We start from the raw sequence: 24,232 nt of genomic DNA, 5'->3' as shown, positions 1-24,232 counted from the left end.
TTCTGCTTCCTCAGGGGCTAGAATTACAAAGTGTGTGCACCATGCCCCCACAGTTGTAGTCACCGATTTTAAAGCAAATCTGCGGACTTTACAGGGCTCTGCATTGAGTTTAGAGACAGAACAAGGCCCTGTAAAGCCAGGGGCTGAGAGAATAAAATGGCCTCAAGCTGTGTCACTCAGTATGCAGAGGCTGGGAGGCCTGGCCCCTTGCTTTTGTTCTACTCTGGTTTCCCATTGAATCTTCTATTCCTCCCCTCGAGTAGCTGCATTGTTTGCCCTTGCCTGAGCACTGTTTCTAAGTAGAAGTTTCTGGATCCCCCCAATATCCTCACAAAGAAAATATGATATATATGTGTAACACACACACACACACACACACACACACACAGAGAGAGAGAGAGAGGAGAGAGAGAGAGAGAGAGACAGAGACAGACAGACAGACAGACAGAGTTTGTGTGTGTCTCTGTACATAGCCCTGGCTGTCCTAGAGCTTGCTTTTTAGACTAGGTTAGCCTTGAACTCACAGAGATCTGCCTGCCTCTGCCTCCCCAGGGCTGGGATTAAGGTGTGGTATTATACACAGCAGTGATAGCAAAGACATATTTCTTAGGTATTTCAGCCTCAGAAGAAAAAGGAAGGGAAAGGTATGCATGCCCACATTTAATTGTAGACATTTGTGTGTTCTGTGACAGCTGTATCTGTTTTCAAAAATTTAAGACACAAATTAAAATATCTCAAGCACTTCTGTGAGCTCCAGCAGCCTGTGTTCTGTTGGTGCACACACTGGGAGCTGTAATCCTAGGTCAGTGCCCTGTGTTTCTGACCTGGATTTATGCTTCTCCTTGGTCTTGATCTCTTCATTCCAGACACCATCCCCACATTCGCAGTACTTCTCTGAATAGTTTCTGATGGCTTCCTATGTGTTGCAAGCTTCACTTTTCCAGCTTTTACTCTCGTTCACTTCCCCAGCACACACACTTTTACCCCGGGTTTTATTTGTTCCTTGGTTAAACCTCTGAGATAAATATTAAATGAATATTTAAATCACCCTTGCCCTTATCCTCAAGGTGTGTTACTAGAGTCCCTGGATCCATGACTATGGGCTTCTCTAGTTTCCTCGTGGAGAAACCTGACAACGTGCCTTCTGCTGCCCAGTAGATTTTCTGGAATGAAGGTGGACTAGCCTGAGGATGGAAAACTGTGAAGGTGTCAACCAACCTATTGCCAGTAACAAATTACCTCGTGTAAAAATGAAATACTCTCTAGATGAGCTTTCCAGCTTCCCCCCTTCCTCTCTGCTCCTGTCCTCTTCCCCCTCTTCCCCTTCTCCTTGCCCTTCCCCTCCTCTTTCTCTCTTTCTGGCTCTCTTGTATCCCAGGCTGACCTCAAACTTGCTACATATCCAAGATCCTTGAACTTCTGATCCTTCTCTATCTCCCAAGTCCTGGGGTTTCCACGGCTGCAGCACCAAGGGCAGTTTCATGCAGGCTGGGATTGCACCTGGTGCTTCATGTGTGTGGACAACTGCTTTACCAACTGAGCACTTCCTAAGCCCCGTTCTTATTTACTTCCACCAGCGTTTTGTTTTCAGACCAATTTAAGTGACTCTTGTCGAGCATCAAGGTGCAGGCTAAAAGAAATGAAAACGAAACCCCCGACCCCTGTGTGTGTGTCTTGACATAGGGTCTCATTCTGTATCTCAGGCTGGCCCAAGCTTTGTAATTCTCCTGCCTCAGCCTCCTGGAATTGCAGATTTGGGCCATCACATCTGATTTGAGAAAATCCTAGTAGCTTTATAGAAATTGTATTAACTAGAAAAGTTGAGAGGAAAAGTTTTTGTGGAAAGGAAGATGGTTCTGGATATTATAAAAAATAAACATGAGAAATAAAAAAGTCATACTTAAATATTTTTATGATTTTAAACAAAACCGAAATGTTATTTGTGCATTGCATGATGATCCCCCAAAACATGTTTGACCTGTACAAGGCAGATGTTAATCCTGCCAGATGAGAATAAGACCACTCACTAGCACAATTTGAGCAAATTTGAAGCAACTTTAATTAAACACTGGCTAGGATGATGAACTCTGGCCAGGTCCATTCCTGGATTCCCAGAAAATGGCCATGAGTCACATTTTTCAGAAGCTTAAATAGACAAACCCATAAGGCCACAGTATTTCCCATCAGGTCCAATCAGGGGCAAGCATATAGCCTGACATACTTCCTGCCTGTGTACCTCTTGCCTACATCCAATTAGGGGCAAGCATTCATCCTGATGCACTTCCTGTCTGCGTGCCTCCTGCCCACATGTGATCAAGCACATCAGTGCACTTGGGTCAACCTAACTTGTTTAGGGGAGTGAAAACATGTGACTTGTTGTCTCCCATACACAACAGCCTCCAGCATTCCAGGAACTGTCTGGCTTTGGGCAAGAGGCTTGTGGTTGGAGGCATTTTTGTTTCATGGATCTCTTAGGCACAGTAACTAAAACTTAAAACTTTGGCTCTCACAAAGGATTAGAGGGAGGGTTTTGTGCCAATGTGGAGAATGAGGTTTATCTTCAACTATGAGGAGAATGCTCTTTGGAGGTGGAGGTTTTGCCTTTACTTTTCTCGTGTATGTTGGGCTGTTGAGTGCCCTCGTGTAAGCAAACACAAAAGCATACATCCTGAACGGTCTCATTTACATGACATGAGTGTGTGCACACGACTCCTGCATTGGGAAGTGAGTGCTCTGTGCGTCCCATGCTGTGAGTGGAGTCCACCAGGCTTAGCTCCTGCAGACAATACCTGTTTATGTAACATCCTCCCTCTGTAGATAAGGGTTTAACTCCTTCTCCTCCTTGTCCTTGGTTTTTGAGACAGGCTTTCTCTTTGAGTCTACTTGTTCTGTTTCTCTAGGAAATGTGAGTGAAGAAGCGCTCCCCGACTGGTGGTGCTACTGTGGGAAGCTGTGGAACTTTAGGAAGTGGAACCTGGCTGGAGGAAGTAGGGTTCCCCGGGACATCCTTGAAGTTCACACTTCTTCCCAGTTTGGGTCTCCTCCCTCTGCTTCTTGATGTTCTTCTCAGGTTCATGGAGTCCAGCAGCCGTGGAACCCTCAGAAACTGTGAGCCAAAACCTTTCTGCATGCTGAGTCTTTCCGTACCAGGATTGAGTTGCAGTCACGAGGAAACAATATCTTGTACAGTATACATTCTACTGTGTACTTTCCATTTTCCTCTCCTGGAAAAAGAGGAAAAGAAGGGAACACTGACTTGTGTTTTCCTTTACAACTTGGTCATTTCCTAGAACCATCTCTAGGTCAGGATAAAAATCAGGCAGAGCTTCCTTTTTTTTTTTCTTTTTCTGGTTTTTGAGTTGAGGATCAAACCCAGGGCCTTATGCTTGCTAGGCAAGTGCTCCACCACTGAGCTAAATCCCCAACACAGGCAGAGCTTTCAATCCTCCGCCATTCTTAGAGTTATCCCCAGACTTGAGGGACATGGTGTCTTGCTTACTTGTAATTGTTTTTTTTTTTGTTGTTGTTATTTTTGTTTTTGCTGTCATAATAAAAACCATAGACTTAGTGGCTTAGATGTTTGTTCATTTTATTTCCTTGTTGCAGAAGTCAGAAATCTGGGGCAACGGGTCTCAGAGGGCTGAAAACAAGAGATTGACAGGACTGTGTTACTCTCTGGATGCTCTAGGGGAGAGTTCCTCTTCTTGTTCACTGGAGTCACTGTTAGGACCCTGTTCCTTCCTTTCTGGACAGCAGCTGTAGACAGTTCAAAGCTGTCAGAGAATTCACACACTCCTTGTGAAGAGGCCTAACTTAACATTAGTGCAGCCATGACAGGCTGCAGACTAACAATACCGGGACTAGGCCTCACACATTACAATAACCAGGAAAAGCCACAAACTGCACCCTGTGGGGGACCCATCAGAATTGAGACAAACAAGTGTTAGATGCTCCAGAACATTAAGGATAGCTTACATCACTTGTATGTAAGTTGCCAATTTCCTTGCAGCAATGCCAGTAACCGATCCCTGTTTGACAAGACTTCTGTGCCCCACTCTTGCCCAGTGAGGAGTTAACCCCCCCCATCTGAATCTGGAATTCCCCTACCTCAAATCCTTTAGTCCTTAAAATCCCTGCCATAACTGAGCTCAGGGCTTTCCCTGATCCAACTGCTGTGTTGGAACAGACAGAGAGCCCAAGCTTGAGCTTGCAATAAAGTCTCTTTGCTTTTGTATATGAACTCAGACTCCTGGTGGTCTCTGGGGGGCTCATGATGTGGGCATAACACTTGCTATTGATATCTCTTCTCTATCTTTGAAGCCAGCAACAGGAAATATTTATTCCTCCATCTTACACTTTTTTGTTTTTATTTTTGAGACAGGGACTCATGTGGGTCCTAGATATACTAGAACTCACCACATAGACCAAGTTGCCCTTGAACTCATGGAGATCTGCCTGCCTCTACCTCCTGAGTCCCTGGGATTAAAATGTGTGCCACCACATCTGGGATTGTATTTACTTTAAAAAAATTTATTATTATTTTCATTATTATTATTATTATTATTATTATTATTATTATTATTGTGTTGTGTTATGTCCACATATCACAGTGTACTGCTGGAAGCCAGAGGACAACTTGTGGGTGGGAAATGGGTCTCTCTTTCTGCTATGTGGGTCCCAAGGATCAGACTGAAGCTTGGTGGCAAGTGCCTTTATCCTGGGAACCAGTCCCTGCTTCATATCTTGAGGTTTCTAATCAAACTGCAACATCCTTTTTGTCCTGAAAGATAACATAGTCACATATGCAGACATCTTTGGAGATTAATTGTTCAGTCTAACACACCTAGTGACATTCAAAATGATGTGACTTCAACTTCTACCCCTCTGTCAGCACTCAGCTGTATATTGTGATCACCATCATACAAGTTCTGTGCTCTGTGCATTCACTGGGAAGTATTTGGGACTGGAGAGATGGCTCAGCCATTAAAGGCTAGGCTCACAGCCAAGAAGTGGGATATCAATGTGGTCTCCTGCCTGTGGAGGGAGGGTTATTATGAAAGGAGTAACCATGTCCTGGGGCCTTTAAAACTCATTCCAGGGAGCTGGAGAGATGGCTCAGAGGTTAAGAGCACTGGCTGATCTTCCGGATGTCCTGGGTTCAATTCCCAGCACACACACACACACACACACACACACACACACACACACACATACACACAATGGCTTACAACCATCTGTAATGAGATATAATGCCCTCTGCTGGTGTGCAGGCATACATGCAGGCAGATCACTCTGTACATAATAAACAAATCTCAAAAAAACTTCCTTCTATACGACATTTCACGCTAGTAAATCATAAGCTCCTTCCCCTCTGTTTGGTGGTGGCCATGAGGTAAGCCAACATGGGTACCAACAAGAACATTCAGGAACTATGGGGAAGGAAGCAGACTGACGAGATATGCTTTCTTCCTAGAGTCCTCTGCTGATGCCTCTCTGTACTCTTCAGGGCTCTCACTCCACCCAGGCAGGTAAAGTGTGAGACTGGAAAAGATAACCAAGACAAGTCCCATAAGGGATTCAAGTGCACCATGTGACTGTAAACTGCTAATCCCAAAGGTGGCATACAGCAAGCCTGAGTGGCTGGAGTTCTTGGTGGGTTGAAGATTCCTGGTAGAGACTCAGAGCTTCTCATTGATAGAGACCATAAAGGTAGAAGAACTCCTGATCCCCAGTGCACCAGCAGCCTAGACCACCAGCACAGGGGGATGCATGGGCTCGACAATGGCCAGCTGCAGAAGCCCAAAGGCCACAAAACCCACCATGCTATCCTTGCTAAGTAGCTTGGGGAAGGAGCAGAATGTCCAGCTTCACTGTTACTGCTAATATAAGCAGTGCCTATGAATCAGACCTTGAACAGTTGAGTTTGGACAGCAAACAGGCAGAGTAGTAATGTCTGTATCTGCTTGGAACGTCCTGTTTGGCCAGTAAGTCAACGGGCCTGGCAGATGACTCAGTGGCTAAGAGTGAGAGCTGGAGAGATGGCTCAGTGGTTAAGAGCACTGATTGCTTTTCCAGAGGTCCTGGGTTCAAATCCCAGCACCCACATGGCAGCTCACACAACTGTCTGTAGCTCCAGTTCCAGGGGACCTGACCCCCTCACACAGACATACATGCAGGCAAGACACCAATGCACATAAATTAAAAAAAAAAAAAAAGCGAGTGCATACTTTTGCCGAGGATGAATTTCAGTTCCCAGCACTGATATCAGGTATCTCACAACTGCCTGTAATTCCAGCTATGGAGAATTCAAGTCTCTCTTCTGGACTCTGTGAGCAACTGCTCTCATGTGTACAGACAAACAAAATTAGAATAATAATAATAAAATTTCAAAGGATAGGAAATAAATCTTATGAAAGTTCAGTTCCCTACCTCTGATGTTTCAAGGAGTCCAGTGGCCTGAGCCATAGTCGGAAATCCTTTCTTTTTCTTTCTTTCTTTTTTTTTTCCAAAGATTTATTTATTATGTACACAGAAGAGGGCACCAGATCTCATTACACATGATTGTGAGCCACCATGTGGGTGCTGGGAATTGAACTCAGGACCTCTGAAAGAGCAGTCAGTGAGTGCTCTTAACTTCTGAGCTATCTCTCTAGCCCCGGAAATCTTTTCTATGGAGAAGGGCAGGTGGTAGCACCTCCCACAATACACCACAGAGAAATATGGCATGTGACAGACCTCCTTGGGTTCTGATGAGAACATAGACCACATTTGGGCACATTGCACCAAGCTATGACAACCCATAATACTCCTGCTTGAGTGAACCCCGAGACGAGGACATACCGCAGCATCTGAGGCAGCCCGTCCAACGTCACTGGATGTGCACAAGCAGCAAAGGTGTCGCTTGGGGACCGCCAAAGTACAGAGAAAGCACTGCTGGTTGTGGAAGAAGCCCACACTGTCACTATTCGTCATTGGGAAAGCTGCTCTTAGCTCACAGCTGGTCCTGATAGAAGTGAAACATCACACCTGGGGACAGTAAGTGACTGGGCAGCCTGAACCACCACCAAAACCAGCTGTTGTCACTAAACCGTAACACTGGGCACATTCACCAACATTCCATGATAAAACAAGCAGAAATTAGACAACCCGGCAGCACCAGGAAGCATTCTTTTTTATTTTAATATGGAATGCTTCATGAATTTGTGTGTTATCCTTGTGCAGGGGCCATGTTATCTTCTCTGTATCATTCCAATTTTAGTATATGTGCTGTTGAAGTGAGAACCGGAACGTACTCTTAAACACACAAGCAAGTATGTAGACTTGTGTCTTGTCAGGAGTTGATACAGATTCAGAAATACTGCAGCTTAAAATCAGCCACCACAGGCTTTTTACGTACAAGCTGGAGGAGAAAGCAACAGCTGAAGAACATGTACCATAGCTGTTCCAAGCCTCCAGGTCGACTGTTTCAGGAACGCGGAACCTCCGAGGATGCATGGTTATTTGTGATATGGTGGATCTCCATCCCTGTGCAGCTCCAGGTGACATGGCTGCAGTGTCCCCTAACATCCTGCCCTCCCTTGAAAGATTGCACTTTCCCGTGCCCTTTGCAGTGGGGACTGTGCCCTGTGCTTCAGGCCATGGGATCTGAGGTGAATGCAGGTGTAACTTCCAGGCTAAAGTATTTCCTCGTGGGTGTATGTATTCAAACCTATGTCAGGGTTTGAATCGGAAATGCCAGTTTGGAATGTTTGCCCCTCGCTGGTGGTGCTGTTGGTTGGGAACCTGGGGAGCCTGTGGGAAATAGAGCCTCCCTGGTAGAAACAGGTCATAAGCGAGGGCCTCTGCAGGTTATACCTGCTGCTGGTCTCTGCCCTGCACCCTGGTGTCTCCACCACATACTTCTGATGCCGTCAGTTAAGCTGTTCTGCCATGCCTTCTGTGCCCTGATGGATGGGAACACTCAGAACCACGAACCAAGTCTTTCTTCCCTGGAGTCAATTCTTTCAGGCTTTGTGGTCACAGCAATGTAAAAACCTGACGGGTCCTCCCAGCATTCTCTTCCCTGTCTCCAGGAAGCCACGCTAACTAAACAGTGGTTCTGCACTGAAAGCAGCCAAGCCCTGACATTTCCTTCACATAATTTAGAGGAAAGAATTTATTTTATTTTTTATGTGTGTGGGTGCGTTGTCTGCAGGAATGTATGTGTCTCACATGTGTGCCTGCTGCCCATGGAGGACAGAAGAAGAGGGCATTGGGTTCCCTGAAACTGGAGTTAGGAATGGATGCCAGTTGCCATGTGGTTACTGGGAGCAAACCCAGCTCCTCTGGAAGAGCAGTCAGTGTTAACTACCATCTCCCCTGCCCTGGAGGAAAGAACTTAAAGACTATGAAGAGAGGGGCATGGGAGTGGATTTTTCGTGTCTTGCTAACCTAGGTGTCAAGTTCTGACTTTATTTCTCCAAATGGGGCCTAAGAAAAGCATTGGTAAAAGAAGTGCTGTGGCCTTCACACTGCTTTAGAGGCCATTTCCTGTGATTTTGGCTGCTACTGGAGAGCAGGGTAACGATTGTAGGCTCTCTAGTCATGGAGAGCAGTGTAATGAGTGTAGGCTCTCCAATCCTGAATTGTCAAGAAGGGAGAGTTGGGCTAACCTATTAAACCCTAAGGGTGTACTTCAGTGACCCATCTTCCTGGAGTGTGTCACCAGCCACGGACTAAGTGTCCAACAAACACCAATCTCTGTCTCAGTTTCTTTTCCGGTGCCTGTGACTGTTATCCCACGGATTGGGAATAAGCCTAGTACCACAGTTTAAAGCCAAATTTGAAGCAAGCTTTAATCAAATACTGGTCAATTGGCTAGGTTCATACCTCTGTCCTGGGAAATGACCCAGAATCACAGTTTGTAACTGTTTAAGAAGGAAAATCCATTGCTCTCCCCATCAGGTCTAATCAGGTACACTTATACATCCTGACCCACCTCCAGCCTGTGAACCTCTTGCCCACATGTGATCAAGCACATCCAGTGCAGATGGGTCAGATAAACTTGTTTAGGGGAGTAAAACATGTGGCTTGTTGTCTCCCATAAACAACATCCTCTAACGTTTCAGGAACTGCCTTTCCTTGGGCAAGAGTCTTGCAGATCAGAGGCATTTTTGTGTCATGGATCTCTTAGGTATAGTAATTAAAATGTAACTTTGGCTCTCAGATGATAAAAGGCTCTGACAAAGGAATTTAAGAGACAAAGAGGTTGCAAGGAAGCCAGGGCACCAGCAGCATGCAGTAGCTGGTCATATCATTGTCACATTCAGGGAGCAGGGAGTGATGAATGCACACTGTGGCTCAGATTCCTGTCTCCATTTACACAGTCCAGATTCTCATCCAGTCAATGGTGTTACCCACAGTGGCTAAGTCTCCCTACCTCAATTAAGTCAGTCAAGCTAATCACCCACAGATATGATCAGAGGCCAGTCTGCCAGGTGATTCTAGGTTCTGTTAGGTTGAAAATTCACACTAACCAGCATATCTCCCATGCAAGTGTCTGGAAAGAAGGATTGAGATATCTCTCTCTACTCAGCCACAGCCTATTACCTCTGACTTTTATGCCATGCAAATGACATCATACATATTTGGTTAGATGTTTACAGTTATTACAGGTATAATAACTTTTTTTAAAGTTTAGATGATTTCTAAATGTTTCTAGATTATGGTAACATGAATTACATTAACTATGTATGTCTAAGTAAAATGCTTTTATAGATTATTTCATTGTATAGTTAGAGCAACCTTATGACTTAAGCCAGAAAGAGAGCTTTGTTGGGTCTTTCTGAATGTTTAAAGGAAGGTTACTAGATCAATAAGAAGGGGAAAAGCATGGACTGGAACTAGACCATTCCCTCAAGTCTATCGATCTTTATGTTCTACTCAGTCCTATTAGGTGTAGAGGCCTTCCTCTGTTTCCATCTTCTTAGAGAAATATTCTATAGTGAAGCCCTACATCCTTAGGTTGCACATAGGTAGGTACTTAGAAAAGTGGGGCAGAGAATGTCACAAGGGAAAGCAAAAAGGCACATAAAGGTTGACTTCAGGAGAACCGGAAAATTTTAGTTTGATGTCCCAAATGCTCTATCCTCCATTTCTTGTTAGCCACTTGACACACCACCAATCTCTTGAAAATGGGGACAAAAACAGCTTATGCTATCAATTCTTATATATCATTTAAAACTTTCGAATGAATATCTTAGAGGCCACATGTGACCTAAGTCTTATAGATTAATGTATATTTTCATCAGGAAAGTCGGATTCGGCTATACCCCTCCCACGAACTTGTGCGGCCTTGAAGCAGTTCTCAGAGATTGCCTTTTTCTTCTTTATCGAGTGTAATCCAAAGTTTCGTCTACGGGGTTTTGTGAGACTACTTAACGCTAAGAGAGTAAGTACACCATGACCAACTTTAAGGTGCTTTTATTTCGTTTTGCAATATTGAGACTGGCGCCCTGAGCTCTGAGCATCGCACATGCCCGACGAGCAGCAGCAGCAGCACACTCCAGGAGGTGGGAGAGAGGACGACCCCTTCGGTTTCAGCTCGCCCAAACAAGCTGACAGCAAGAAGACTCTCCCAGCTTACAGCCTCCCGAGCACCGGGGGTAGGGTGGGGGTGGGGCTTATCCTCAGAGAGCGCGCCGGCGTGGCGTCATCACTGCGCGCCGCCTCGCGTTGCGTGCGCAGCTCCGCCCGAGCCGAGAAGGCGGAGCTTCCTCCTGTGTGTGGGTGAGCGCGCTTTCCTCCTGCGCCTTCTGTGGCTGCCTTGGGTCCCAGGGAAGTGAGACGTCGAGAGTCTCTTTTCCCGGAGGAAGGCGTCTTCCTCGAGGGCTTCCGAGCGGAGACTCAGCCATGCCGAACTCGAGGTCCAGACCCCGCCGCGGCGCCGGGGGCGGCGCAGGGGCGGCCGGCCGGGACCGGCTGGTGGCGCGGTCCTTGCAGAGCGCTGAGCACTGCCTGGGCGCCCAGGACTTCGGCACTGCCTACGCCCATTACCTCCTGGTGCTCAGCCTGGCGCCGGAGCTCAAAGACGACGTGAAGGTGAGGCCTTCCTTCCCGGAGTGCCTGTCAAACCCTGCGATCTTAACAGCGACAACAGGGTGGGGTGTGTGTGTGTGTGTGTGTGTGTGTGTGTGTGTGTGTGTGTGTCAGAGAGACTGAGATACTACGATGGGAGTCGATTCCGGCCTCTGGGCTCTCCTGCAGCCCATCTCAGTACAGCCAGGTTTTTGTAACAAGTCAAGAGTCGTCTCACATCTGTTTCAGAATTTCTGCTTCATTTAAGGTTCCAGAGGCTCTTTAAATGCTAATAAGACTGGGTAGTCCTTTCTCTCCCCCAGTATCTAATTAGCCCTGCCTCAGAGGCTTTGCATTATCCTGTGTAGAAGGAATACTGTACGTCCTGCAGTTGGATAAATTGTACAATCCTAAGAGACTCTTTATTCGAGGATCCATCTTATGTGCAACAGTTACCCTGTTGAACTACTGTACATTTTCATGTATTAGAATCTCAATTTCAAAAAGCAGTGTAGTTGCACATTCAGTTTAAGCTGTGGATGATCTTGCTTTGTTTTGCCTAGAATTTCTCAACCTGACACTGTTGACATTTTGCACAAGACAGCCCTGTGTCTTCCTTCATGTTTAGCAGTATGGTCTGTCCTTTGCCCACTAGATGTCAGTAGCATTAGGCTTTTGTAATTCACAGAACTTTCAGGACATGTTGTTTTACCTCAGAATATGATAGCATTCTGGGTAGTTTGTTCCTGTGTGTAGACAGCAGTAGAATCAACACAATTTTTCTTTGTGCAGTTCTAGCTGCTGCTTCTGTGAATGGACAAGGTGAATAGTGGATGTTGAAAGTACACATTAAATTTGGCTGTGAGTGTAGACCATTGGAGGAGTGCTTGTGTTGGTAAAATTCGTATCCAGGGAAGACATAAGTCATATCTGCCCTTCCTCCAACAACAAACTGAGGTCTCTGGGGAACCAGTGAGTTCATTGGGCTTACTTACAGAGCATAGATGAGGGATTACTTATTGGATGTGGGTGCTCCCCTCACAAAAGGCTGCACTGGAAAGCCTTTACCCAGCAGGGATGATAGCCTTCTCATAGCTCATAGCTGGACTCCCTGCCACCTTCCACTGTCTTCCCTGGCTTATACACTCTATACCAGAGGTTCTTAACCTGTGGATTGTGACCCCTTTGGGGTTCAAATGACCCTTTCACAGGGGTCATATATCAGATATCTGCATATCAGATAATTTACATTATGATTCATAGCAATAGCAAAATTAGTTATGAAGTAGCAACAAAAATAATTGTATGGTCGGGGTCACCGCGACATGAGGCCCTGCATTAAGGGTTGCAGCACTAGGAAAGTGGAGAACTATAGCTCTAGACTCTACTTGAAGCCGTGCAGTTAGAGCAGTGTCGCATACAAGAGGTGGTATGAACAGCAGGATACTCAGTGAGGGTCTCATGACCCAGCCTGCCTTTCTGGGAGAGACGTAAGCAGTCAACAAGTCCATCTGGTATGATCTTTGCAAGCGGACACAGCTAAACTCCCCTCCAAGATGGCAGTTGTTTGGCTTGGAGGATAGGCCTGTACAACAGCTTGCCATAGAATGGCCCTAAGTGTGATGCTCTGGGTTGCACTCCCAGCACAGAAAAAAATAAATGTAAAATTTGTCTATATGGCTGGAGACATAGCTCAGTTGGTGGATTTGTGCTCAGTACGTGTGAGGTCTAAACCTAGTGTAGCAGCACTCATCCGTAATCCCAGCACTTGGGAGGCAGAGGCAGGAGAATGAAAGTTCCAGGTTAGCTTCAGCTACACAAATGAGTTTGAGGAAGGGTTGTGTGCGACCCATCCTAGTTTTTATTAAAAACAAACTGGTGATGGCCGACACTCAATAGGACTTAGTGACGGGCTTGTTTGATATGAAACAAAGTTGATGTTTCTCTGCAAATGCCGCATTGCAGAAGTTTGTTTTCCTGATAGTCTCTCTGCTACCTCACTTCAGTCCCATTAAACTGTTGGGGATATTATGTTAAGGGGCGTTACTTTTGTTTATGCTGCATTTGTTTAACTCTGTACCTGTCTGAAACACCTGATGGTCTAATAAAGAGCTGAGTGGCCAATAGTGAGGCAGGGGAAAAGAGAGAGGGGCTGGTAGGCAGAGAGAATTAATAGAAGGAGAAAGCTGGGAGGAAAGATCTAGGAGAAAGAGGAGGAGGACATCAGGGGCCAGCCACCCAGCTACACCCAGCCATGGTGTAAGAGTGAAAGTAAATTACACAAATAGAGAAGGTAAAGGCCAGAGGCCGTAGACAGACAAGTTAATTTAAAGTTAAGAAAAGCTGGAAAGAAACGAGCCAAGCTAAAGCTGGGTATTCATAATTAAGAATAAGCCTCCATGTGTGATTTATTTGGGAGCTGGGTGGTGGACCCCCAAATGGACAAAGAGTAAGAAAACAAATAACATTAAACCACTTACGTTTTAAATTTTTTAAATTTAATATTTATGAATACTTGCCTGTATGTATGTATATGCGCCACCTGTGTGCAGTAAAAGGGACCAGTATCGGCTCAGGACACCCCAAGACCAAGTTCTCAGCACAAAGGAGATTTATTTGCCCCAGAAGGACAAAGGATGGGGAATAGGAGACAAAGACAGGAGATAGAAGTCAGGGAGAGGGGAAGGGGGACTAATTCCTAGGGGACATAGGACTGCCTCTGGATAGAGAGGAGACAGATGTGGCCCAGAGGCAAATGGTGGTTTATAAAGGTAAAGGGGGAAACCTGTGTTAGGATAAGGTGTTTAGTTTTTATTGCACATGATAATTAGGTGAGCCAAAGGGGGCTTTTTGATTGCTGGACTTAAATACTTTAGCTGGACCTTGGTAGTCAGCCTCAGGAGGAGGAAGTGGCCAAATAAGGGAACAGACCTTGGTGACTAGTTTCAGGAATGTAATCTAACAGTGTTTAGCAAGGCAGAGGGAACAATGGGGAGAAGGGCCAAGCCTGCCAGAGCCATGCCTGCCATGCTCAGGCTGGCTAGAGTCTCTTCATGCAGGTGTCTGAGGAGACCAGAAGAGCACATTGGATTCCTTGGAATTGGAGTTATAGCCAGTTGTGAGCTGCGATCTGGGTGCTGGGGAACTGATCCTGGAAGATCCTGTCTTCTGCAAGAGTAGCAAGTACTCCCCCCCCCCCTTTCCCCCACTTTCTCTTTGTGAGACAAGGTTTCTCTGTGTAACTTTGGCTGTCCTTGAACTTGCTTTGTAGACTGGGCTGTCCTTGAACTGAGAGATCTGCCTGCCTCTGCCTCCCCAGTGAGTGCTGGAGGTGTGCACAGCAAGTGCTCTTAACTACTGAACCATCTCTGCAGCTCCGTAGCTGCTTTATTTATTTACTTATTTTTGTTGTTGCCAGAGACCAAATCCAGGGCCTTAAGCATCCTAGGAAAGAGTATTCAACCGCTGAGCAATCTGTTAACCTAGAGAACTCTTGATTCATTCATATTTCTAGATATCTAGAATATCTGTCATATATATAATAGAATCTCCTTCATTATCCTTGTCTTCCTAGTAAACTGTTGTAGTTCAGTTCTGGATATTAACTTTTATGTGTAAAGTTTATTGTCCTGAGAACTGGAGTGTCTGGGCCTTTCTTCGCATAGTGCAATATCATGGAAAACAGATACAAGAAGAGGAGACTGAGCTCGGTTGGCAGTGAGAGGCAATTGCTGCACTCCACCAGCTGACCTAGGGTCAGGCTAGACTGTAGAGTAGAGATTGTCCAGAAGTGGAGATTGAAACTCAGTGTTTTGTGATAAAACTTGGGGGACACAACGTATGTCTACTCCACCCAGATCTCATGACAGACCAAAATATGGATACCATCAAAGTCCAACTTAGTGAACCAAGTTTATTGGGGTTACTTACAGGGACAGAAATAACTTAAAGACAGCTATGTCATCCAAGCCCACCACCGTGGATGACAACTCACAAAGCTGGAAACTGGAACACTCTGCACAGCCTGTTGGCAGCCCACCAGACTGGAGAGTGTCCTTTCCAAGGGCCTCTGCTCTAAACCTCTTCCAGGCAGCCTGGGTGGTTTCTGCTTGTTCCAGGCAGTTGGTGTGATCTCAAGAGTCTCCTTGAAGCTTGGCTTGTCTGAGTGACGCTTAGCACTATTGTTTATAATCATAGCAATATTACATAATATTGTTATATTGGGGCATAGTGAACCTGGTCCGTTTCAGGGATTTCCTGAAGCTATCTTGAGTTGTTTATCTTCTGTTTTAAGGAGCTTTTCTGCAGCATGGAATGTTTTAGTCTCAGAGGAAACTTACATAACAGGGTAGCAGTAAATAGTGACGTTGTGGTTTGAGACTGAATGATATCTTTATAGCCTGTGAAGGGAATGTGGTGGGGCAGTTGAGAACATTTTGAACTTTTTTTAAAAAAAGATTTATTTATTTAATGTACACTGGTGTTTTGCCTGTATATATTCTGTGTGAGGGTGTCAGAGCCCCTGGAACTGGTGTTACAGACAGTTGTGAGCCGCCATGTGGATGCTGGGAATTGATCTTGGGTCCTCTGGAAGAGCAGTCAGTGCTCTTAACCGCTGAGCCATCTCTCCAGCCCCCATTTTGAACTTTTTAAAGATTGTTAAATTTCTGCCTATAGGCTTCTGTGAGGATAGCAGCAAAATTCATGTTCATCATTGAGTTTTAATTCTAGTTCTTTGCTCATTGATTGATGAGATGACTGGAGACCCAGTGCCTGACTGGTAGAGACAGCCAGAGTCTGAGGGCCAGAAAACAAGGTCTTAAGTAGACATATATGTGTTGCATCGTTAACACATACATGACAGTGCACTGTACACTAGGGCTGATTAAGAGGGTCAAGGACACTCCTGATGCACAGCTGCTTCCAAACAGAGGTAGGAGAGAGGCAGCTAAGAACAGATGTTTACAGAAAGATCATACTGCTTAATTTACATATTATTATTATTATTTTTGCATGTGCTTATTTGGTGTCTTAGCCACTGTTCTATTGCTGTGAAGAGTCACCATGACCAAGGCAAGTCTTATAAGAGAAAGCATTTTATTGGGGCCTTGCTTACAGTTTCAGAGGTGTAGTCCATGGTCATCATGGTGGAGAGCATGGCAGCATGCATGGCACTGGAGCAGTAACTTAGAGCTACATCCTGATCTGCAAGAAGGAGGGAAGGGGCTGCGGGCCACAGGAACGTATCATAAGAACTCAGCTGGTTACGGCAAAGTCACTACCTGGAGGGACCAGGGAATCCCTCCAGAGGAAGCCAAATTCCAAGGAGCTTTTGGTGTTACTTGGCTTGTTATATATCAGCTGTCTTCTGTTATGAAAATCATGTGTGCCTTCATAGTTTTCCCAATTGACTTTTGCCTAAGAAGGGCTAACAGTGTGGACTGATCACTCTCTGGATATACACATTCAAGGTATTTGGAGAACTTCCTCTGGAATCAGCTGTCTCCCTTAGCCACTTTCAAGGACTAGCAGTAATAACAGTCCACATGCAAGTCTCCTGATTTAATTCCACAAGGAGACACCGACTAGGTCAGGTGGACATTAAGTAATAGCTTTACACAGTTTAGCTCGGACCCTCCTTTCTTACAGCCTTACTGACTATAGACTCCTAACTTCTTTTCTAGCCACTACTGGGAATGTAGACTGAGCACATAGATCCCCTTTTTGATATTATACTAACTGGCTGGTCATTAGCACTCAGTTGACCTTCTCTTTTACCACTCCCATTTTGGATTGTTAAAGAAAGGTTGGTGGTCACTGCCCGAGGAAAATTCTTACATGCCTTTATACTCTGTAGAATTCAAGCCTGGTGACCTTGCTCGACCAGGGGCTTGCTATTGCTTCGGTTTATAACTGGATTCCTGGGAGACTTAGGGGGAATGGAGGACTGAGAAGAGAAAAGGGAATGGAAGAACTAGATGGGTAAGAACTTGAGAGGAACAAACTGAGATGGGGAAGAACTAGATTGAAGGGCTAGAAGAGAGTCCTAGAGGAACGAGATGGAAGATGAGGAAGAGCCAGATGGGGAAGTCCTAGCTGGGTAAGAACAAGCTGAAAAGGCCCTAGGTGAGGCAGAATTAAGATGAGAGAATTAAGATAGAACTTAGAGGGAGCAGTAGATAAGTATAGAGAGAAATCAGGCAAGTGAGAAACTAGGCACGAGAACAGAACTGAAGCTGTGTATATAGGACATTATGCCAGAGGAATTAAAGTAAGTGGACTAAAGAGCTTGGTGTGCTGAGATTCTATTTCCTGAAAATAATCCTCGCCGTTAGTAGTTCTCTCTCCTGAGCCCCTGTGATGTATACTATTAAGGCTGGTCCCGCTTTTGACACCTCAAAGCCCACCCACAGAGACATGCTTCTCCAACAAGGCCACACCTCCTAATCCTCAAACAAGTGTCACTCCTTGGGGACCGAGCACTCAAATATATGGGCCGTTCTTAGTCAGACCACCACAAATGGCAAACAGTCTTTCTAGAAATGAGCAATTTCAGGTCATCATTCCTTTCCATTATAGTTCCATTTGCTGGACTCTTCAGCCAGAGTTGTGTGTTCTTCATTCATGTTTACTAATTTGTTGTACTTTTTTTCTTGTTTGTAAAGGAAACTTTTCAGTATACACTTTTCAAGTGGGCTGAAGAGCTTGATGCACTCGGTCGAATACAAGACTTACTTGGTTGCTATGAGCAGGCCTTGGAACTATTTCCTGATGATGAAGTGATTTGCAATAGTATGGGAGAGCACCTCTTCAGGTTTGTAGTGACTTAACTATTACTTGTTGAAGGTTATTCCTTATCAGTCTAAAGCAAGTATAAATTCTGCATTAACTTACTTTATTTGGTTTGAGGTGGAGTCTTACCACCAGCTCAGTCTGGGCTGGAATTTGTGGGCTTATGTGATGTCTTAGCCAGAGACTACATGTATACACCGCTATGCCTGTAGATAGAGTAATTTAAATAGGATAGGGAAAGTTTAATGTACATAATTAACTGTAACAGGATCGGAGGAGTGAGTGATTAGTTAGTAATAAGGAGAACTCAAAAGAATATAGGAATAGTAAAGATGGTATGTAATCTGGCAATTTAAAATTAGGTTTATTTTATGTGTGCATGAGTGGGTATGTGCGCATTTGTACATGTGTGTGGGTAATGTGCCATGATTTGCATGTGGATGTCAGAGCCAACAGAGACTTTAGACTCTCCCAGACCTTCCACCATGTAGGTTGTGGGGACTGAACTAAGGTTTTCAGGCTTAGTGGCAGGAACCCTTACCTGCTGAGCCATCTTGCCGGGCCATGGTAGTTTTACAGTATATTATTTAAGAGTCACACCCCTGGGACTGAGGAACTGTCGAAGGGAGAGCTTTCTTTACTGGACTCAGATCCAGTCCTTGTTTGAAAAGGCACAGCTGTGGTTCACAGGATGTCCTGTCAGGAAACTGGTGCATCTATCTGTTCTTTAGACCTGCTAGAATTTTTCCTTTTGGAGTGCCAGAGAAGGCCTAATGGGAAAGTATAAATGTGGAGCACACTGTTAATGAAACTCCTCTGGGTGCTAGGTAAACTGCCATCACTGCTGCTGGTGCCATGTGCTTGGATGCTGTTGCCTCCCATGCACACAGGGAGCCCTGAGCACAGTGGACCAGAACATTTCCCTTCTGCGGTGTCTCCTGCACCTTGTACTGACTGGTGGCTGTTAAAAGCCAGATTCGCTTTCACATTGCAGGGAAGTTGGTGCGTTTGGTAGCAAGTCAGGAACTGGTTGTCTTTAGTTAGTTTGATTGGAACACTAGTAACACTAGCAGAAGGAGAGGGAATATGGGACAAGTCGGGAAGAATCCAAGAGCAGTCTTCTTCAGGTCCTTTCTGAAGTCACAGTGTACATTCCCTCCTCCGCAGTGAGTCACGTGCTTGCAGGCTGGGGAGCTCTAGTACACAGGGTTTTTATTGGAGGTTGCATACTTAGCCTTCACCTCCCTGTGGTGCATACCTAGACTAGACTCCCAGAATAAAAGCCATATGCAGCATAAGTCACATTGCTTATATAAACATGGAGGCACATTGGATCCCTCATTATCAGTTAAAACAATGGAAACTTTTATCAGTCTAAGTACCCACGTGACAGAGGTCAGCCTTGTGAGTAGTTTCTCAGAGGGCACCAGTTGGGCCTGCCATGTGAACTCTGCACACCACTAGCCATACACATTCCTGAGAAATTACAGGACTAGAATAAAAAGTTAGCATTGCTTGTGAAATTCGAAGTTGTAAAGTAGTGGGGGAAAGAGCATGGTTCTGCCAAATTGGCAAGTTGCAATTTCAAATTTAATGAATGAACCTCGATTTATATTCCTTCTAGATGTCCTCACGCGTCTCTGCACCGTTGTCTTCTCTCAGACCATTGGTAGTGTTAGGAATGAACTGAAAAGTGCCGCAGTGCCCCAGGATTTCTCTTAAATATATCGAGTCTCTTAGCCGCTGATGATTATTTAGTTCTATGGCTGTCAAGAGACACCGTGACAGTCAGCTCTTAGAAAGAAAACATTTAGCTGGGGCTGGCTTATGACAGGGTCAGTCCACTGTCATCATGGTGGGACATGCAGTGTACAGGCAGACATGGCGGTGCTGGAACTGAGAGTCCTACATCTTGATCGGCAGGCAAGAGGAAGTGAACTGAGACACTGGGCATGGCGTAAGCATATGTGAGACCTTACTTCCACTGCCACAGTGACACACCTCTCCACCAAGGCCACACTTCCTAATAGTGCCACACTCTGAACTTACGGGGCCATTTTCATTCAGACTGGCACAAGAACCAGCCTAGTAGTTTTGTCCCTACTCCGAAGGGCTGTGCAGGGCCAGGGCTCTGGAGAAGGGAGCGTGTACGGTCTCTGCAGTTCTGCTACAGTAAATGAATTGAGCAGTAGTCTTCCTTGTTACTCATCTTGGTTCAGCACAGTGAAGCTTGTTCACATTAATACCATGTGTTTTCTTCTGTGATGTGGTGTTCTGTGCAGTCTCAGAATACAAACAAGATACCTCTCCCTTCAGGGTAACAAAGAAGTAACATATACTGACCTTAAGTATTTCAATTTTAAGACATGAGTGTCTACAATTTGACCAGCATCTCCCTTTTGCTACTTGTCCCATTTGTCTTAGCCATGCCTAGAATGATAGTCATGATGAAGCTTCTCTAGAATGGATGGTGACTAACGGTGCTTGGGAAGAAACGAGTGAGAATTCCTCTTGTTCTGCTCTGTTGAATGTGTGCTCCATAAACTCCTGATTCGTGACAGCTGTGTAGAGAATTTGATAATAGTAGAGATCCATGTCTTAGAAATCCATGTCTCTGCTCAAGTGAGAGCTCATAGGGTGAACAAAGTATGGACCAATTTGGATGCTGCTGAAGTCCGATGGGACCTGAGACACTTACTAGTAGTGAGTAGTGCAGTGTTTCCCCCTTTGTCTGTTATTTTTATCTGCTCATATTCAATTCAGTACAAGTTAATGCCTTTGATGTCCCATTCACACACACAGGCCCTCTGAGACGCCTAGGTAGAGATTCAGAACAGAAGTCAGGAGAGTGCCTTACTCACACAAGGAGAAAGTTTTGCCTGGAGGTAGACTGCTCTGGGACCTGGGGTAGCACTGTAACTGACCACATGGAGGTGAATGTATTCTTTCATATCTCCCCCCAGAATGGGCTTTCGAGATGAGGCAGCTGGGTATTTTCATAAAGCGGTGAAGCTCAACCCTGATTTCAGTGATGCCAAGGAGAACTTTCACCGTGTTGCAAACTGGTTGGTGGAGCGCTGGCACTTTATCATGCTTAATGACGCCAAGAGGAATAGGGCTTATAATGCAGCCATCCAGAAGGCTGTGTGCCTGGGCTCCAGAAGTGTTTTGGATATTGGCACAGGAACGGGGATACTGAGGTTTGTTGTAATTATTCTTTCTTTATTATATTTACGCGGCTGAACAGCTTTGTTAGAGACCAAAATTGTAACATTGGTATATAAAAATGGCAGTTGTTTTTCATAATATTGTTAGAGTTATTCATGTAACTATTCTTTTTTATTTTTTGAGACAAGGTTTCTCTGTGTAACGTCTTGGCTGTCCTGGAACTAATTCTGTAGACCAGGCTGGCTGGCCTCCAACTCACAGAGCCCTGTCTCCGGCTCCTGAGTGCTGGGATTAAAGGTGTATGCCACCACTGCCCGGCTTGATGCAACTATTAGTATTGTACTTTTTACTATGATTTTACTTATCAAAAGTTCAAGAAAACTAAGAAAAACTTGGGGTTATTGAAATTCTGAATAACAAATTTTAGAGTATTTTTTATATTAACATTTTGGTGGAATCTAGAAAGCCTATTGAGCAAATTTCTTGCCAGTTGTGACTTAATTGTGTGGATGCTGAGCTGGGTGTGGTATTCCATGCCTATAATCCCAGAGGCAGAGGCAGAGGCAGAGGCAGGAGGATTTCTGTGACTTTGAGGTCAGCTTGGTCTACACAGTGAGTTTTAGGACAGCCAGTGCTATGCAGATAGACCCTGTCTCAAAAGGCAAAAAGCAAAACAAAACAAAACAAAATGTGTGGGTGTCATTTTTTATTGAATGGTTTGTTTTTAAACAAGTATACTAGTTCATTCTTTCTTTTTATTTATTGTTCTGATGATGCTTATTACTATTTTTTTTTTTTTTTTTGAGTTAGGGTTTCTCTGTGTAGCCCTGGCTGTCCTTGGACTCACACAGATCTGCCTGCCTGCCTTTGACTCCTGAGTGCTGAAATTAAAGACATGTACCGCCATACCCAGCTTCATTTTTTTATTATTTTTTTATCTTAATTTTTTTTTTTAGACCTTTTTGAGATAGTGTCTCACTATGTATCTTTGGCTGCCCTAGAACTTGCTATGTAGCTGGCCTTGAATTTACAGAGGAGATTCATTTGCCTCTGCCTCCTGGGTGCTGGGATTAAAGATATGCTCCACAGTGGGCTGGAGATTGCTCAGAGGTTAAGAGCACTGGTTGCTCTTCCAAAGGTCCTGAGTTCAATTCCCAAAACCACATGGTACCTCAGAACCATCTATAATGAGATCTGGTGCCCTCTTCTGGCCTATAGGCAAATGTGCAGGCAGAACAAAAAGGTGTTCCATCACTGCCTGGCTTAATTAGATTATTATTAATCTGTGTGTATGTTTGATGTATTTTGTGTGTACATGTACTGTGCAAGTCTGTGCACCACAGTGTGAAATGTGGAAGTCAGAGTTAACTCTCAGTTTTCTCCTTCCACTGTGGGTTTCAGGGATTGAACTTGAGTTGTCAGACTTGAGTGGCTTTACCCGTTGAGACATCTTGCTGGCCCTAATCTTTAAATGCAGAAGAAACAATCGTTATATTGAAGAATGGAAGGAAGATCTCATGTTTGAAGAGTCATAATTTTGTTAAAATTGGAAGTATTTACGATGGGTTTTTCTTCTCTTGCAGCATGTTTGCTAAAAAAGCTGGTGCACACTCAGTGTACGCCTGTGAGTTGTCCAAGACCATGTATGAACTTGCCTGTGACGTAGTGGCTGCAAACCAGATGGAGAATGAGATTCAGCTCCTCCATATGAAGTCACTTGATATAGAGATTCCAAAACACATTCCTGAAAGGTGTGTTTACAACTCACCAAAACATGAAGATGCATTTCCAGCTTCTTCTTCTTCTTCTTCTTTTTTTTTTTTTTTTTGGATTTGGATGTATGATGGTTTATGTTTACAAGTTTATTGGCAAAAAAGGGGAGAACTTTAAACAGCTTTAATACAGTGCCCTGTATTAAACCCTGTCAGGTTGACCAAGTTCATTCTCAGTGTCCACCTAATTGTCCAGATGGACAATACTGAACCTGCACATGCAGTTTCCTTTATCAAGTACAGTGCCCACCTTTCAGGCAGTCTTTAAAACATATAAAGGAAAGCACTCATTAAAAACTGCACCAAATGGAAAGTATTTCAAGTATGAATTTGTTGTTCCTGGAAATAACACATGCCCAATGAAAACCAAAAGCTGGAGAAGCAGTTACATTTCCTACGGGAGTGGACAGTTACCACAACAATCATCTGTAGTGACCATTTTCAATTGTTATCAACTACGCTGAACTTACTATGAGATGTAGTCAAAGTCAGCAGAGAAGACGGAGGGAGAGTATTCCTTTTTTGGAGGACAGTATCCCTCCAGAATCATCACGGGTTTGGTGCCATTCTTCTAGATCAAGTGTGTTTAGTTCTTCTTCTAGTTCATCTAGGCCTTCCAGATCTTCTTATGTTAAAAAAGTATTAACATCCTCATCTTGTGGTACGGTTATCAGCCAGTTTAATAAGATATAGGATTTTATAATAACATACTTTTTAAAAAGTACCTAAAGAACTCAAGAAAATTTGCTACTGAGGAATTTAAACAAAAACCCTTCTTTGACACATCATGTAAACTCATGCTTTTTTGTCCATAAAAGTGGATAGACTTCCTGTAGGTCAGCAGTGTTAAGTAACTGTTTAAGTGTGAACAGTTCACACTGAGCAGACATCCCATTTCCATCACTACCCTTGATTAAAATGGAAGTTTAGAAGTGCCAGTATGCTGAGTGTTTTCCTGTGGCCTTCAGAGGCTGAACGTGCCATCTGAGAAACCGGATCTTCTCCTGCATCTCATTGTGGGCAGGAGAGTGGTGGGAGATAAAACTAGAAGGGATTTGAACGTCATCTGGCCTGTCATTCTAAAGAACTTCCCTTTCTAAAAAAATTTCAAGACAGGGTTTCTCTGTGAAACAGTCCTGGTTGTCCTAGAACTCACTCTGTAGACCAGGCTGGCCTTGAACTCACAGTCACAGAGATCCACCTGCCTCTGCCTCCTGAGTGCTGGGATTAAAGGCGTGCACCACCACTGCCCATCTGAACTTTTCCTTTCATAATCTAACACTTGTGTTGTAACTGCCCATGCTGTCTGTCCTGTGGCTTACTTAAATGTAGTCTACATGTAAAGAAGTTTTTGTTACTCCGTTATTTGAACTCTGATTTTTAAGTCTTCTTCTAGTTTTAATAATGTGTGCATGGTACTTACACTTTTCAGTGGTCTTTGTCAG

At 44.5% G+C, this 24,232-nt stretch overlaps 1 protein-coding gene and 1 non-coding gene across 4 annotated transcripts in view; one reads left to right on the top strand and one right to left on the bottom strand.

The window, feature by feature from the left end:
* Nucleotides 1-7,176: 7,176 nt before the first annotated feature.
* Nucleotides 7,177-7,282, bottom strand: LOC118584991. Its single transcript, XR_004945145.1, has one exon. It is a non-coding gene; the product is annotated as a U6 spliceosomal RNA (small nuclear RNA).
* Nucleotides 7,283-10,718: 3,436 nt separating this feature from the next.
* The window catches only part of LOC118583798 (protein arginine N-methyltransferase 9), a 36,448-nt gene continuing 22,934 nt past the window's right edge, over nucleotides 10,719-24,232 (top strand). For 2 of the 3 annotated variants that reach the window (XM_036187500.1, XM_036187502.1), the window contains exons 1-4: nucleotides 10,719-11,079; nucleotides 17,721-17,869; nucleotides 20,811-21,047; nucleotides 22,599-22,766. In XM_036187500.1, the coding sequence (XP_036043393.1) occupies nucleotides 10,891-11,079; nucleotides 17,721-17,869; nucleotides 20,811-21,047; nucleotides 22,599-22,766 (743 nt within the window). In that variant the 5' untranslated portion in view covers nucleotides 10,719-10,890. The remainder of the gene's footprint in view (nucleotides 11,080-17,720; nucleotides 17,870-20,810; nucleotides 21,048-22,598; nucleotides 22,767-24,232) is intronic. The other variant, XM_036187501.1, reaches the window with a different exon arrangement.

The sequence above is a fragment of the Onychomys torridus genome, chromosome 5 (assembly GCF_903995425.1).
Source record: "Onychomys torridus chromosome 5, mOncTor1.1, whole genome shotgun sequence".
Classification (NCBI taxonomy): Eukaryota; Metazoa; Chordata; class Mammalia; order Rodentia; family Cricetidae; genus Onychomys; species Onychomys torridus.
Note: the sequence above shows the minus strand (reverse complement) of the source record. Positions and strands in the feature narration are given on the sequence as shown.